The sequence below is a fragment of the Balaenoptera physalus genome (assembly GCF_965194825.1).
Source record: "Balaenoptera physalus genome assembly, chromosome: 15".
NCBI lineage: Eukaryota > Metazoa > Chordata > Mammalia > Artiodactyla > Balaenopteridae > Balaenoptera > Balaenoptera physalus.
Genome location: NC_138894.1, coordinates 78420698 through 78437566, shown reverse-complemented (window position 1 = coordinate 78437566; position 16869 = coordinate 78420698). Strand labels below are relative to the sequence as shown.

At 54.7% G+C, this 16869-nt stretch overlaps 1 protein-coding gene across 5 annotated transcripts in view; it reads right to left on the bottom strand.

The window, feature by feature from the left end:
- Window positions 1-16869, bottom strand: part of DNMT3A (DNA methyltransferase 3 alpha) — a 99010-nt gene that overhangs the window by 31340 nt on the left and 50801 nt on the right. For 3 of the 5 annotated variants that reach the window (XR_014254220.1, XM_082427460.1, XM_082427459.1), the window contains exons 4-6: window positions 12165-12435; window positions 6208-6251; window positions 5620-5766 (exon numbers count right to left, since the gene is read on the bottom strand). Coding sequence is in view for 4 of the 5 variants with exons in the window: in XM_082427460.1 (XP_082283586.1) it covers window positions 5620-5766; window positions 6208-6251; window positions 12165-12435 (462 nt within the window). In the remaining variant the exon portion in view is untranslated. Of the gene's footprint in view, window positions 1-5619; window positions 5767-6207; window positions 6252-12164; window positions 12436-15451; window positions 15576-16869 lie in introns of those variants that run through there. The other 2 variants (XM_082427461.1, XM_082427462.1) reach the window with 2 other exon arrangements.

Here is a 16869-nt window from a genome sequence, read left to right as displayed (position 1 = left end):
GTGTCCTAAAACCATAAGCAGTGATACACACTGGGAGTCCGCAGGCTCTCTGACTCAATGACTGTTCCAGCTGCTTGGCCAGGCCTCTGCCTCTCAGTAATGAGGGTTAATGAAGTAACACCTGTGAGAAGCCCTTCCTAAGCGCTCCCTCAGGGTCATTGTGTTCTGAAAATAGTCAGAAGGAGGAGCCTGGAACTGCCCTCCTTTGGGTGGAGGGATGCCTCGCCTCTGCCCTGCCAGCTGCCCAGGCCTGGGCCAGCTCTGCCAGACCAAGGAAGGTTCTCCTCGGCTCAAGCACAGCGGAGGCCCACTGGGAACAGCAGGAGCTCAGGGTGGCGAAGACTCGGGCACTGCCTTACCCGTGGGAGCCCGCCCACAGTCCCCCAGCCCCACGCTGTTCTCCAGGTACACTTGTCAGCACCCCTGCAAACCGATGGCTTGGGCCTGAGCTCCCTGAGAAGAGGTCTCGTATTCACCCACCTCCCAACCGCTTAGTCAACCAACAGGTATTCATTGAGCCTGTTCTCCCTGCCCAAAATCAGGTTGGGCATGATTGGTGAAGACATAACATGTAAGAGAGAGTTAGTGAAAAATACTCTATGAAGTGTAATTGACTGCTAAACCCAACAATATTAACAGTAAGGACTACAGGGGTGCAGAGGAGGGAAGAGGTCAGTGTGGACTGGAGAAATCCTAGAGAGCTTCCTGGAGGAGGTAGCAACTCTTGGACTCAACCCTGAAGAATGGATAGGGGAAAGCACAGCAGGAACAACAGCAGGGAGGAAGGACATATAAAGGGGAGACTGGTCCCTCACAGGGGACCTTCCTATTACAGAATGGTAGTGAAGTGGGGTGGAGCCATCGTGGAGGTCACAGTGAGGGTTGAAGCCTTGAGAAACAACCAGAGGATTTCTGACATGATGAGGAGACAGTGGAGAGCCATTGCTGGTTTTGTAGCAGGACATGGTCATGACTAAAGCAGAGATTAATCCTTAAAAGGACTGGTAAAGAGATGCAGAGAATAGGAGATGGGACACAGACATCAGCATCCCAGTTCCAGCAGGAATCCCCACTTCAGCCTCAGGGAAGGAGGAAATGCCCCATTTTCCTCATCCAATTATTTAAAATTTCATTCATTTGTGATATTCTAAGTCTTCTTAATTTTTTTTTAAAGGCCTGGGGAGACAGATAATCTCAGATGGACAGCACAGTAAAGAGCAGACCTCGCTCAGTAACTGTGGACTGACTGACAAGGGTGGTCACGGGAAAAGGAAACTAAGCCGAGGGGGATGTTTTGAGGGAAGAAGGCCCTACAGGTGGGGCATGTGGACCAGGTGCAAATTGGGATCAGGTGAAGCACCACAGCAGGGCGCACAGGCCCTCAGGCCCCGCCCAGCTTCCCAGCCACACTCCTGCTGCTCTTAGCCCTGCACCTGCACCCTGTGCTCCATCACCCACCACCATGAACTTCCAATCCTGAAAAGCCCACACTGTCTTGTGCCTCCGAACCTTTGCACATGCTGTAGGTCTCTTTCTGCAGTGCCTTTCCTTCCGCTTCCCTAAATTCAAGTTCATCCTTTAAAAGCCAAAAGCCAACTCTTGCTGATTTGAGGATGACCCCTGGCAGAATTAGTCTAAGTCCCTTGGTGATGTTCTTCCTGAGGTGCCCGATCCCTCGCCCTAACATAGGATAACCAGGAATCCCCTAGGCTTCTGGTAGCTCCAGTATCTTACTCGGCACTCAGACAGGGAGGGTTCTGACTGTCAGCTCAATGATGGTGCCCTGCAGGAACTTCAAAGGGCAGGTGTCACATTCTGAGGTTTGGAAATGCTGGCGGGACCTCCCAGTGGCATTGTCTGGGAAACAGCTTGTATTAGGCAGTAGGGAATGTGTCTTTTTTGGGAGTAGGATCTATGAGAGCACACAAGTGGTAAGGGGATCAAGACTGGCCAAGGGGACTTCCCTTCCCTGGTGGCGCAGTAGTTAAGAATCCGCCTGCCAATGCAGGGGACATGGGTTCAATCCTTGGTCCAGGAAGATCCCACATGCCATGAAGCAACTAAGCCCCTGCACCACAACTACTGAGCCTGCGCTCTAGACCCCAAGAGCCACAACTACGGAAGCCTGCACGCCTAGAGCCCGTGCTCCGCAACAAGAGAAGCCACCGCAATGAGAAGCCTGCGCACCACAAGGAAGAGTAGCCCCAGCTCACCGCAACTAGAGAAAGCCCAGGCGCAGCAACGAAGACCCAACACAACCAAAAAAAAAAAAAAAAAAGTCTTTAAAGGCTGGCCGAGGGTGGGAGCAGACATCTGGGGGTGCCACTATCAAGGGAGGGAGCAGACATCTGGGGGTGCCACTATCAAGGGCAGGAGCAGACATCTGGGGGTGCCACTATCAAGGGCGGAAGCAGACATCTGGGGGTGCCACAGTCAAGGGACAGAGGAGGATGCTAAGGAGATGCAGTTGGAGGAGACGGGGAAGAATCTTGGGGACGAGGTCAGAAAGGCCTAGTGAGGCAGTTTCAGAAGAAAGGGCCAAGTGCCAGAGAACTAAGAGGAAACTGCAAAAGGAGGACGGATTTCTTTCCCCTTCGCAAGCCACTTAGAAAACAGGCCTGATGAAGACGGTTACTGCTCTTTAGCCTGAGGGGCACTTGGGAATCTCGAGAGCTACCTGTGTTTCCCCATGGTTCTTTTTGGTCACAAGGCATGTGGGATCTTAGTTCCCTGGCCAGGGATCAAACCTGAGCCCCCTGCAGTGGAAGCACAGAGTCTTAACCACTGGACCGCCGGGGAAGTCCTCCCCAGTGCTCTTGTTACCTGCAGCTAGCCCTTCCCTAGTGCCCTGGCAGAGCCCAAGAAGGGCGAGTGTGGTCTCTGGGGATGGTCCCCACGTGGCAGTAGAAGCCTGAACTCGAATCCCATTCCAGCCCCTTCCCTGTGCCCTGAGTGAGCTTGTGGCCAGCTCGTAACTCTGCAGCCCCAGCCCCTAGTCTGAAATAAGGGGCTCAAGGGTTCTAGCGCTTGTACCGGAAGTTGTGGAAATCTTGAGTTGTATCATGTGAACAAGGAACAACGTTACTAGCAGAAAATATATTCTGGGTGCAAGTCTCTACATCTCAAGTCACGCATCCCTAAAATATTGTAAATTAAATCAACTTTAAAGTTTTTCTGTTCACGCTCGTTGATGACCTTTATTGGTTGGGGGAAGCAGATGCCAAAGGTTTCTTTTTTCTAGAAAAGCTTTTAATGGTTGTTGCACCTTGGTGATAGGTACATGGGGGTTCATTATACTGGTCTCTCTATTTCTGTCTATGTCAGAACAGGTTCATAATTTTTAAAAAAAGTCTTTTTAAATTTTAGTGGAAATTTTAAAATTGAGAAAATGTATCTATTATCTTACTTTTCCCTGTGAGTTGAGAAAAGACTGCCTTTTTTATTGCAACTGAGAGGAGGCCTCCATACTGCTTCTTCAAGGGAGCACAGTTTGAGGATCACCAAATTTCTAGAAGCTTTTCAAGCGTAAAAGTCCTTATATCTAGGGACTTCCCTGGTGGTCCAGTGGTTAACACTCTGCGCTCCCAACGCAGGGGGCCCGGGTTCCATGCCTGGTCAGGGAACTAGAGCCCACATGCCGCAACTAAAAGATCCAACTAAAAGATCCCGAAGCCAAATAAACAAATAAATTTGGCGCAGCCAAATAAACAAATAAATATTAAAGAAAAAAAAAGAAGTCTTTATATCTAGCCTCTGGCCCTAGGGCTAAGGGAGAGCAGAAATACAGGCCACTCCGTAACAAGGGGTTAAAAAGCAAAGCCCCTCCCACAGGCCACAGGGGAATAGCCCCAGGTCCCGAATGAATTTCCATCCCAAAGACCACACTTAATCCTCAGAGTCAGGCCTCTCTTCTCCCAGACCTTGGACAGGCTGTCCCTTCTCCAGGCTCCTCCAGGAGAGAAATTTCTGCCTTCCTGGATCCCAAAGGAACTGGAAACAATCAAGTAGCCAACACCCACCCCACCCCCTACCTTGTACTGAACTTTCTCTAGAGCAAGTTCTCACACAATGCAAACGGGATAACACCATCCTTTGCAGGCCTGGGGTAAAGACAAGTGAGAGTGAAGGTGAAAGGCCCCACGTGGTGGCAGTTCGCGTTTCCCTTCCCTTCCTGGTGCCGGTAGGTCAACGGGCTTCTCTCTACTAACCAGACATACAGGAGAGCAGCCCCACAGTGGTGCTTCGTAAACTGGTTTCGCCCCTTGGTCTCCATGGCACCACCTCCTCTCGCTACTGAAGCCCTCCCTGGGCTGGCTTTCTCCCTCCCAACCCGCACAGAAGCCTCTCTAAGAAAAGTCACCAGCTACCTCCAGATCGGCAGGTGCAAACAGCCTGTCTCAACTCAGCCTCCGCAGGGCTGGGCGGCCACTGCCTCTGGAAAACCTCCTTTCTGAGACGCGGCGCTTCCTCCCTCTTCTTCCTCCCAGGCCCCTTCTCAGTCCTGCTGCTGCCATTCCCCCCTCTCCACGTGGCTGTAAGTGTCGGGTTTCTGTGGACAGAATCCAGGGACACTGTCTCTGCTTTCTCCTCCTGTTTCCTACATGAGCTCAGCAGTGGACTTAAACGCCAGGTTCTGCCAGGTTCTGCTCCTGACGCCTTCTCATCTTTGACCCGCAGCCTGGACCTCCCTACACTCCAGGCTCCAGGCACCTCAGCATCTCAGGCTAAACCCTTGATTCCCTCCCGTCCCAAACTCGTTCCTCCCCTAGTCTTCCCCCACCTAAGGAAGTAGCACACCCATCACCCAGGTGTTCAGGCCAAACCCCTGGGAGTCGTGCTTCCATTCCCTCCCCTCCCCCACCCCACCCATCCATCAGCAAGCCCTGCTGTTTCTATCTCTAAATCTCCGGATCTGTCCCTATCTGTCTCCATTGCTACTCCTTTAATCCACATCAAATCACTTCCCTGCATAGAAACCTTCAATGGCTTCCCAGGACACAGCGTTAAACCAGCTTTTGGCAGGGACCTCAAGGCCCTGTATGATTGGACCCTGCTTACCTCCCAGCTTCATCTGGCCCCACTTTCTCCCCTGCTCGGTTCACTCTGGGAGTATCGGTCTTTCACATAGCCAAACAAGTCAGGGCCTCGCTTGTGCTATTTCCCCTGCCTAGAATGTTCTCTGCCACCCCACAACTCATAGAGCCAGCTCTTCTGTTCCTTTAGGCCTGAACTTAAATGCCACCTCCTCCAAGAAGCCTCTCCTGACCACCCCACCTAAAGCAGGCCTCTGTTAACCTCTATTTCAACCCCTTGTTTACTTGTTTCCTGTCCATCTTCCCCATCAGAATGTCAGCTCCATGAGGGCAGGAATTCTACACGCGCAAAGCCTAAGACACTGCCTGGTTACACGGTAAATGTCCAATAACATTTGTTGAAAGAACAAAGGACCCAGCCACTGCCTAGGGATCCAGCAGTACCCTGTAAGTGCGAGAGGTTAACCTGAAGGGGAAACTGAGGCTCAGCCAGGGCCTGACAACAGCTGCAGACAGTGGCTGAAGCTAACTTCCGGTTTCCCAGTTCCGTGGGACAGGCTGGGGCCCAGGCCAGAAGGCACCTCACCTCCCTTTTCCAGCGTGCCAGCCACTCGTCCCGCTTGCGCTTGCTGATGTAGTAGGGGTCCCCCGCCTGGAAGGTGAGCCGCGGCATGGGCCGCTGGCGGAGGCTGGACTCCCAGCCCAGGCCACCCCGCAGCCGGCCCCGGGAGCCCTAGGACAGAGACGACAGAGACAGACTGGCATTAAGGTGAGCACGGACAGCCCCGCTGCAGGGTTTTTTCCTCCTGGAGGGGAAACCAAGGAGGCACTCACCTCGAGCAGAACACAGAGCTCTGACTCCTGGCCAGAGATGCCAGCCCTGCGAGTGCGGGCCAAGCCCCTGTCTGGGCTGGAGAAGTGAGGGATGTGGGGCAGGACATAAACTGGGAGGGGTGGTGCTTGGTCTTGAAGGGGGACCAGCTGGCTGCCTCGCTGGGGGCCTTCCAACCTCCACACCCACTTCCTCTGCTCCTCACAGAGGGACATGAAAAGAAGGGGCCAGGGGCCACCTTGGGCCCCCTCACACACACTCGCCACAGTCGGTCAGAGCGGTGGCTTTCTTCTCCTAGAATCAGGATCCACAGAGCCCCTGGGGGTTGAGGAAAACACTTGCCTCCATTTTCATGGATTCGATGTTGGTCTCCTTCTGTTCTTTGCCTGTGGAGAGGGAAGAACAAAGGGACTGTCGGCAGGGTTACAGGAGTGGCTCAGAGGCCTCACCTTGTGCCTGGGGTCCCTGCCACGGGGATAGGGCTTCTCCAACCGTTTAGTCATTCCTGTGTCAAACCTGATGGCCTACTGTGTGCCAGGCGTCATGCTGGCCCCAGGACTCAGAGCACAGCCAGGGCAGAAAAAGGACTGGGGCAGGGTTGGAGGCCCAAATCCGAAGGAACAACAGAAAAGCCAGCACTGTGGTTTCTGGCCCATTGAGTGCCTCAGGCACACAGAAGGGGTCTGGAAATAGCCCCCTTGGCTGCTCTCAGTCGAGACAGAGCTCCCTTCCCAGAGGAGGGGCCAGACTGCACAGCCCTCCCTGGCCCTGGAAGGGAGCATTGAATTGTATGTGTGGGGTGCAGCAAAGATGCTCTAGGGGGTGGGGGAGGGCACAGGGAGACTGCAGCAAGACTCTGCTGAAACAACTTCGTCTCTTTGAGACTCAGTTTCCTCATCTGGAAAATAAAGATGCTGGAAATGGTTTCTAAGGTGCTCCTGAAGTTCTCAATATTGCGTTTCTGTCGTGAATATCTGCTTCGGTACACCATTCTCCACCCATTCTTAGGTCCCTGAGTTCAGCCTTTATTCTAGAAGCCTTGGATTCCAACTGTCTCCGTGTGACCTCTGTAACCTTTCCAGGCCTTTTCTTCACTGAATCAGGTACATAACCCTTCTAATGCTTCCGGAAGGCAGCATTTCCCTGCTCCTCTTCCCCGCAGTTCCTCAATGGGCCCTGATTCCAGTTCCTGGGAGGGAAGGTTCCCCTGGGGGCTGAAGCCCCAGCAGTACCGTCTTTAAGGGTCCGGGGCGGGGGGCACAGAATGTCCCTGCGCTCCTACTACCCTGGTCCTCCCCCGCTCAGGGTCCTCACCTCTCAAACGCCCTTCCCGGGCCCATCACATCCCGGAGTCTGCAGTCCTGGCCTGGCTGTAGGCTGGGTTAATTATGCCTTTGAGCTTCCTGCTGGAGGATGGGGCTGGGCTGGGGGGTGAGGAGAGTGGGAGGTGAGCCTCCTCTCACCTGGGCCCCAGAACTCCTTTGTCTGAAGCCAAGAGTACTGAGCTTGGGCCCAAAGCAGGAAGGTCACTAAGGCTGGCTCATGGTCGCTTGGGGGGGCGGGGAGGGGGGTGTGAAGGGGAGACAAAGAGCCCAAAACGGAAAAAACAGCCCCTCCTGCATCTCCTGGCTCTGAGGCGGAAACCAGCTACAGCACTGAAGGTCTCTGAATCCTCAGTCCCTGAAGAGGATGTTTCTTTCCCCCTCTCTCACCGGGGAAGACCCGCGGCTCTGCTCTGGGCTTTGGCGACCTGGAGCCCGGGGACGGGGAGGGCAGGGCCAGCACCTGCGGGCGAGTGGGAGGTGTGGACCCCGTGGTGCCAGCTGCCCCCAGGGGCGGGAGGAAGTGGGGGGCACGTGTACTCGCCAAGGCTGTGTACACAGCAGGCCTTTATGTCTCACCGGACTTTCTCTGTCTCCTCCTCGAGCTTCCTTTAGGCCCTCTTGTCTCACCACAGCCAGCTCCCCAACTTTTTCTCGGGCATCCTGAAGCCGGGCTTCCTCTCTCGCCAGCTCCGGACCTCCCTCCTTCCCAGGGGTCCCCCCCTCCTTTCAGACCCTCCGTTCTGCCCTAGTGAGGCTTTGGGCTGCCAGGAGGGGGCGCCGACCCTCAGATCAGGAGGCAGCCTGGTGGCCCCTGGGACCTTCCTTCGGGGACCCTCCGTGGCATGTGGTTTATGGGGAATCATCTATTCATTAGAATGAAAGAAAGTTGGGGCTGAAGGAATTGTAGAGATGATGGGGTACTTGTCCAGCCCTTCGATGGGGAAACTGAGGCCCCTGGAGCGGAGAGACGTACTTCCAGAGCTGAGATCAGATTTCAGAGCTCCTGACTCCCAAGCCGGCTAGCTTATTTTACACGGCACCACCTTGATGCTCCCCCCTTCCTCATTCCCCAGCCCCCATGCTCCCCGAAACAGAATTTTTCCTCATGCGGTTTCCAACTGGCTTCTTTCTGGAATTTTCTCCCTGACATACTCTGCGCATGCCCACTTGAGTGATATCTCTCTCTCTCTCTCTCACACACACACACACACACACACACTCTTTCCAGCCCGTCCCAGCAAAACAACCAACTGGGCGGCCTTAGAATGCAGCACTTGTCCTGAGTCAAGGGGGGTCAGCTGCTCTCTCGACACTCCCTCTGCAGTCCATCTGCCCCTGGCCCAGATCCAGGGTCACAGGCTGGGCCAGGTGGCTGTGTGCCTTCCAGGGTGGCCCTGGCAGGCTTGGACATGACCCTGGGGCATCTCATGTCCTGGGGGCAGGGGAGGCCAGGGTGCTTCTAACACTTACCTGCTGGTCTGAGGCTACACTCTGCCAGGGGCCACCCCCAAATTCCCTTTAAAGTGAACCCAAATCTCAATGACAGGGCTGAGGCCAGGCTGGCCTCAGAGGGCAGTCACTAGCCCAATACTGCGTGTTCAATCTAAGCAGAGAGGAGCTTTGTGCTGACCCTACTCTGGTCCTTTACTAGTTGTATAATCTCGAGTAAGTTACTTAACCTGTCTGAACCCTCAGTCTCCCCACCTGAAAAATGGGGGGATAAAAAAGTCTTCCTCAGATGCTAGCAAGGATTAAATAAGAGAATTACATAAAGAGCAGGGCCTCTCAAAGTTTAATATGCATTGAAATCATGAGGATCTCTTTCAAATGTAGATTCTGATTCAGTAGGTCTAGGGTGGGGCCTGAGATTCTACATTTCTAACATCCCAGGTCATGCCAGGAGACGCTGCTGGTCCATGGACCACTTTGAGTAGTAAGGACATAGAACACTCAACACATAGTTAATATTCAGAAAAAATAAAATAAATAAGATAAAATAAAATAAAATAAAATAAAAAAGAAAGCCACATTTCCATCGTTACTACTATCATCATGACGGCCTCAGTGCTAAGAGTGCAGGAGCAGTTCCAGGGCCACCACCTGCCTATCCAGGTGGCTCTTGTCCTTATTACTCATCATCTCCCCTGCTCTTCCTTTCTCCTGGTTGTACTATCAAGATCTGGGGCTCCTGGGAGGGTGCCCAGGCCAAGACTGCCTTAAAGCCCTCCATTTTTCCTGTGTAGGAACTAATGAGACTGGTTCCGGGAGAGACGGATGGGGCCCCTGCAAAGAGACCTGGAATGAGGGGAACCGAAAGGAGACCATGGCCAATTCACTGCCGCCCTGGGGCCTCAGTCTCCTTCCTCCTTGGAACCGAGCAGCTGCATATGTGTTCTATGTGGCTGACTGCTGCACCAGTGGCCGAGCCTCCAGTAGGCCACTGCCCACCCCTCTAGGTAACAGCTCACCAGTCTCAGCATGCAGGCAATTCACAGTGACCTTTAGGGATCCCAGCTCTGATCCCTGCCAGCATCCCCACTACCTGAATAGCTGGGGCCACACAGGAGTGCTCCAAGGCCAAATTCTGAAGATCAAGGACACGTGGGATGTTTCTGCCCAGTGCACTTTGCACTAAGATTCTGAGAAGGATCCGCTCAATATGTGAAAGTCCCAAACCCAGGAGTAACCCCTGAACCATCTCTCCTCTTCCCCCTTGTGTCCCTGGCACTCATCCACAGCTCCCCAGATCCCCCCTCCTCCCCTGGGCGCCTGCAGCAGCCTCCTAATCGCTCGTCCTGCTTCCCAGCCCCTCTGTTCCATTCCAGGATCCAGATGGCAAAGGGATCTTTTCAAAATGCAAAGCCGATCATGTCAACCCCTGAGAGGGCAGCCTTGAAGCTGCACTGGTCCTGTCTGCTGTCACACACCCTTCTCCCTTCCTCCCCCAATTCCAGACTTGTAGGTTTCTGTCAGGTCCCTGGATACCACGCTCCCTCCCACTTGTTCTCACCCCCTCCCGGCCCTTTGCCTCCCCTGGTGAACCCCAGCTCATCCTTCAGCTTAGGTGTAACAGCCCAGGCTGGCTGGGGTTCCTCTGTTACAGCTCCTCAGAGAACCATGTTTATTTTCCCTTAGAGAACTTATCTCCGTGTATAATCACACACTTTTAAGTGTGCATTTCTCACTAACATCTATCTCTCCAGTGGACTGTGAGGTCCTCCAGGACAAGAACCAGGTTTTTGTTCGTGATGGTTTCCCCAGATCCCGGCACACACCAAATGGGTGTTTAATAAACCCCTGTTCACTGACCGAAGCAGTTGCTCCTGAGAACGAACAGAGCCGGGGAAGTCCCAAACCGAAAGCAAACTCTCACGGGTTAAGAGCAGCCTTGGAGTGCTGGTTCCATCCCACCAGGCAGCAAGGGCTGCCCCGGCCCTGGGTGGCAGCTGGGTGCAGGCCATGGTGGGGTCCCAGGAGCTGCCTATTTGGTGGGAAGGGCCCATGGGTTCCCCGGTTCTGCTCTTGCACATCTGGCCGTTGTAAGGGGAGGATGGCATTTTCTCCCTCTCCTCCAGTTTCACTCCACTCTGGCCCCTTGGCCACTCCCACCACAAGTCAGGACACACCCCCGGAGGTGCAGAGTTCAGGACCATCCCCCACTCCAAGCCCCACTCCAGAACAGCAGGGGATCTGGGAAGGGCACACCGACTCTGAAGCTAGAGACCAAGATGGAACGAATTCTGGATCTGCCACTAACAGGCTTGGGGTCCCTGACCAAGTCACTTCATCTCATTAAGGCTCAATTTTTTTCCACCTTAAGATGAGGATAATAATCCCTCTTGAAGAAGATTGTTTGGAAGAGTAGACAAAACAACAAATGCAGAGTGAGTACCTCAGAAAGCGCCTTGCACATGGTGGGAGCATCATAAATATTAGTTGAATGATAGACGAATGAAAGATATTTTAAAATAAATTTGGGCATCTCTTTTCCAGAGATGCTCTCTACCTTGCACGAATATTAGGTTTGAATGCATGCAAAATTAAGTTATACCAATTAATCGATTGATTCACTCCATCATGTACACTCAGGAAGGAAGGCTTTTTGAAATTAAAATGCACATATGCAAAACAACCTGGCAGGGCCCTGGGAGGATCAAATGTGATAATGTATGAGAAAGTGCTTCGTAAACTGTGAAGCCCTGTACAAATGCTAGTTGTCCTCATTACTAACATGTTTACAGCTCTGTTGGCCCCGAAATCGCTGGCTTAACCTTAAAGAGAAAAGTGGGCAACTTTCCAGGACTCCAGGGCTAGGCCACCAAGTCCTCAGAGGAAGAGGCCTGGGCTGGGCAGCGCACACCCAACTCCCCCCTGCTCTTCCCCTCCCCCAATCTGTCACCACCAAACTTCAGTCCAGTCCACTCAACTATGGTGGGCTCAGGACATCTGCACCGGGAAAAGCCCACTGGGCTTTTAATATCCACAAGGACATCTGCTGCCCTCGAGCGCCCAGGCCAGGGGCTACCAACGTGTGGATCCCGAAGAGCCGCAGGTCTTGCGGAAGAGTAAGCAGGCCGGGCAAAGGCTGAGGGAAAGCGAGGCATACAACCAGCCTAGGGGGAGACAGCCATCACCCCAGTCCAGCAACCAATGGCATTCTGTAAACCCACTGTTGCCAGATCTAGCTTTTTTTTTTTTTTTCCATGAGAAGCCAAAACTCCAGATTTTTATGTGAAATTTCTTGATTCTTAAATACTGGCAACTCATTTTTTTAAATGTTTAAAATACGACATGGGCCAAATAAAACATGTGTGCAGGCTGTATGCAGCCTGCAGGGCACAGCTTTGGCAAGCAGACCTTCAGCTACCGTGCCCAGCCCAGGCCTCCTGGGACCCACTAGGCCCCGAGGTTCTAGCCCTCAGGGGGATCCCAGCCAGCCCAGCAGAGGCTGCCCTGCTTTTGCCCAGGACTTACCCTCTTCTGCAGGGGCTCCCCGGCCATCCTTGGGGGTGCAGCAGCCATTCTCCACGGCTCTGGAGGCTTCGGGCGGGGTCTCAGCTGCACCCTCTCCCTCTGCTGGGGCCCCGCCCTTCTGCCCCCCAGCGGGGCTCCCCTCCTCTGGCTGGGGCTCACTCCGCTTCTCCAAGTCCCCGTTGGGTAACAGCTCTGAGGGGCCTGAGTCTTGGGCCATGGACGGGGACTTGGAGGTCACGGCGGGGTCCTTCGGCGTGTCACTGCTTTCCACCTGGAAAGATAAACGTGAGGGGAGCATTAGACCAGTGGTTTTAGCCCCTTCTGCGTCACTGACCCATCTGAGATTCCGGTGAAAATTACACACCCTCTGTCCAGAAAACTGTGTTCACATAAATGTTTATGAAGTCAAATACACTCACAATTGTTCGCTCAGATTCAAGGGGTTCACAGGCCTGACCCCCTGAAGTCAAGAGGTCTGTGGACTCCAGTTAAGAAAACGGGAGAAGAAACCAAGCAGGTTTAACAGCCTGGTTCCCCTGCGGGCTGCGCCCCAGCCCAGGCCATCCCCACCCACTGAGGTGACAGAGGGTGCCCAAGTCTTCTCTGTGGCCTCTACTGAAATCAGGTGCTCCTCACACTACCCCTACTTCAAACCAGGACCCCTCCTCAGAAGATACTAGTAGACCCGGGCTGATCTGACTTCTGTGCCAAAGACCCCCTGGCCGTCCTCTTGGTCTCTCGAGCTGCTGCCTGGTCAGGTGGAGTGTGAGGGTGAAAGAGGGCCTCCTCCGGGCCCCAAAGCCTAGCACAGGTCCCTCCCTCAGCTTTGGCCCACAGCCTTTCCTGGGTGTTCGGACGCCAGGAGAGCCAAGGCCCCAGCCAGCAACCGCAGTCTCTGCAGCAACCCTCCCTAGCACGCGGCACCACGTTCCCCTCCAAGAGGAAGTGTCTTGCTTTGTCCCCAAGAGTCTCAGAACTGAGCTCGCTACAAGAATCACACTGGGAGTTGTCATAACAGTCCTTCATACGTGTCACTGCACGGTGGGCAAAAGCTCCTCACCCGTTACCCCTCAGAGCCGCTCGACCTCCCTGGGGAGGCTCTCAGAGAATTTTGTGATTAGCTTGAGGCCACACACTTTGTGAGGACAGAGCGTGGCTAGCACTTCGTCCTTGGCCATCTGGGGGCAGGTAGGCCAGGACATATCAGAAGGAACGAAGACCTTGGTCCTCTTGGGGCAGGAGAGACAAGAGTCCCCTATACTTGGCACTCTGCCACATCCGCGGGCACTAGGCCGCCCCCAGCAGCCCTGCCCATCGGCTCCCCTGCAGATCAGCCGCCTGGAGAAGGGCGGGAGCGGCACCAGCTCAGCAAGCACCTCCGGAAGGTGAGGCTCAAGAGGGCGCCTCAGTTTCCCCACCTGTAAGGTGAGATGACTAGGCTAGACCAATGGAGGGTTTCCTTCTTTTTAAGTTTTTTTCTGTTTATAGAAGTCAGACACATATATTATAAAAATTCAAACCACACAAAAATGAGTAGTATTAAAAGGTTAAAGCTCCTATTTCACTTCTGTACCTCCAAAATCACTCCCCACAGGTGAATCATTATTAACAGTTTGGGACTTCCCTGGTGGTGCAGTGGTTAAGAATCCGCCTGCCAATGCAGGGGACACGGGTTCGAGCCCTGGTCTGGGAAGATCCCACATGCTGCGGAGCAACTAAGCCCGTCCACCACAACTACCGAGCCTGCGTGCCACAACTACTGAGCCTGCGTGCCGCAACTACTGAAGCCCGTGCGCCCTAGAGCCCGTGCTCGGCAACAAGAGAAGCCACCACAATGAGAAGACCGCGCACCGCAATGAAGAGTAGCCCCCGCTCGCCGCAACTAGAGAAAGCCCGCGCGCAGCAACGAAGACCCAATGCAGCCAAAAACTAAAAAAATAAATTTAAGAAAAGAAAAAAAATTTTTTAATTGCTTGTTAACAGTTTGGCGTGTATCTTTTCTCGACTTTTTTTTCCTATGCATCTACAATCATGTGTAAGTTACATGTTTATACACATGTATTTATACACACATCCAGATCCAGGTTTTTTTTTCCCCTAAGAAGGGATCATATGACTTATCCTGTTCTGCAACTTGCTTTTTCACTTAGCGAGCACAGCGGGCATCTCTCCATAACAGTGCGTATGGATCGGGCTCATTCTGTCTCAGCTGCTCAGCATTCTATTGAATGGATGCTCCTTAATTCATTCAAACTATCTCCTAATGGTGGGCCTTTGGGCTGATTTGCTTTCTGCTGCAGTGAACCCCTTGCACTTGACAGCTCTGCGCACCTGTGGATTTCTGTAGGCCAGAGTCCCAGAAGTGGACCAGCTGGGGGGAGAGGGCCTGCCCATCTACGTGTGAGTAGATCCTGCCAAATTCCCTCCAGAGAGTTGTATCCCTGAAGCACCCCCGCAAAGCCTGAGAGAGCGCTGGTTTCCCCAGACCCTCCCTGCAAGGCCCGGCAGCCTCCAAGGATCTACGATCTCAACTCTGAGCCCACTGCTGTATGGTGAGGAAACCCCCGAGGTGGCGAATAGGGACGAGGGCCTTGGAAAAAAATAACAAAAATAAAAACCAGCGTCCTCCCTGGACGAGAGTCCCCGCACGGAGCAGCTGAGGGCGAGCAGAGGGGACGCGCGGCCTTGCCAGGCTGCTCTCCCGGCTGTGTGGAGGGCTGTGTGGGACGGCTGGGGGCAGGCCTGCTTCCAGGAAGAAAACCTCCCGCAGAAAGCTACAAACGTGTGCGCGCCTCAGCGGCAGGGGTGGGGGGCCGCAGCAAGAGGAAGAGGAGGCCTCTGGCCTCTGGCGGGAAGGGAGAAGTCCTCCCCTAGGGCTGGGCACTCGGGGCCGAAGCCGGCAGAGCCAGGAGGCCAAACGCAGGACGGCCAGGGGAGCAGCCAGGCCCTGTCTCTCTCTTCAGCTGCCATCCCCAGGTGTCAGGACTCACACACCCTGTTCAGGACTCAGAAGGTCTTTCCCACCTCCCTGCTCAAGCCAGCAGGCTCCCTGGCCTAGAACTCCCCTCCCTGGATAAATCCTCTCCTTCCTCGAGGCTCCTGTGTGTGAGAGAGTCAGGTGGCCCAGGCAACCCAAAGAGCCAGGCACGCCTGGGCCCCCACTGCTACCCTCAGGTCCGGCTGTGCCAGCGCCGCAGAGCCCCAAACGTGGCACTCCCAGGGAGGTGGGTAGGGGATCCCGCTGGCCAACGCAGGCTGAGAAGTTTGGGTCAGCGCCCATCTCTTACCATGGCCGTGTCCTCCTTTCCTCTAGCCACTTGCTTCCCCACAGACACCTCAAGTCGGGGCAGGCTCCTAGCCCCACAAACTGCTCAGACAACTCCGCTGTCACTCACTTCCTGCCCGGGGACCACACGGCCTCTTCTCACCCTGGGACTCACTTCCTGTTGACTGCCAGCTCCATAGCAGAGAGACCCAGGAGTACCTGCTCCGAGACCCAACCCAGCCCCAGGGTCCCAACCCACCCTGATCGGGCACCCCTCCCAGGCCTGCCCTGGAGGACGCCAGTCTGCAGCAGCACGAGACACGCCGAGCTCCCGGAGGTGGGCGGGTGAGGGCTAGGGGGGCACTGGGCGCAGCTCCAGCCCGGGGGGCTCAGCGGGCTGAAATCCTCACGGGTCCTCGCCCTCCTCTCTTCCCGACCAGCCCATCCTCCATTGCCCGCCCTCTCTGGTCGTGGATGGCCCTGAGTCAACCAAAGCTCTGGGCTTAGGGGAGCTGCTGAGTCTTGCCACGGTCAACCCTTGATCCATCTTACCCATCAAGAACCCCCCCACACACACACCGCGAGTAGTGGCCCTTCACTGGCCCTCCCTCTGGAGTTCAGGGTAACTGGGCAGGTCAAATCCACCCAGAAGAAACCAATGAGAGGAAGGAAGGAGGTCCACAGGCAACGGACTGACGCGACTCTAAATCTCCAGGGAGGAGCTGGGTGCTCCCTAAAAGGGCATCTCAGGTGAGAAGAGCAGACCTGGAAGCCACTAGGAGTGGCCACCCCAGCCAGGCCTGTGCCCTCCTTTCCCCCCACCCCCCACTAGCTTGTCGCCTCCTAGAGGCAGGGACTTGCCTTATTAGGTTAGACTGGGCGTGGAGTAGGGCACCTGGCAGGTGTTCAGTAGTCGTAATTGATCCCTTAATGCCAAAGACCAGGTTACGTACGAGTGAGAGCGTCCAGTTCACACGTCTAGAGGGAGTTTCAACTTGGTTGCATGTCAGGTGTAACTGTTAAAAATCCTGTTTTTGTTTGCTTTTATTCTTTGCAGTTGCCTTGAAAGGAGACACGGCACACCCTGAGACACTCATTTTTCCCATGGCGGGGAGGGGTAGCAGCAGAAGCCCCTGGTCCCTGTAGAAGGCGCCACCAGCGGCTAGAGGTGACAATTTCCACTCCCCTTCCTCTCACCCGTGGGGTACGGGGAGAGGGCAGGAGTGGTGGCAGAATGGGAATGGCAGCCACGGGCCCCCTCACTCCTCCTCCCTTGGGTGGTGGACACAACAGGCTTGAGCAGAGCCTGATGCCCATCGCCCACTGTGCGCCTACCCCCGCCCAGTGCGCCTCTCCCCGGGGGTCTTCAAACCCTGCCCACCTCCTGGGGCCCCTCAGAGTTTGCTGATCTTTGCCTTCCTTCCAGGCGAGACCCCTCCA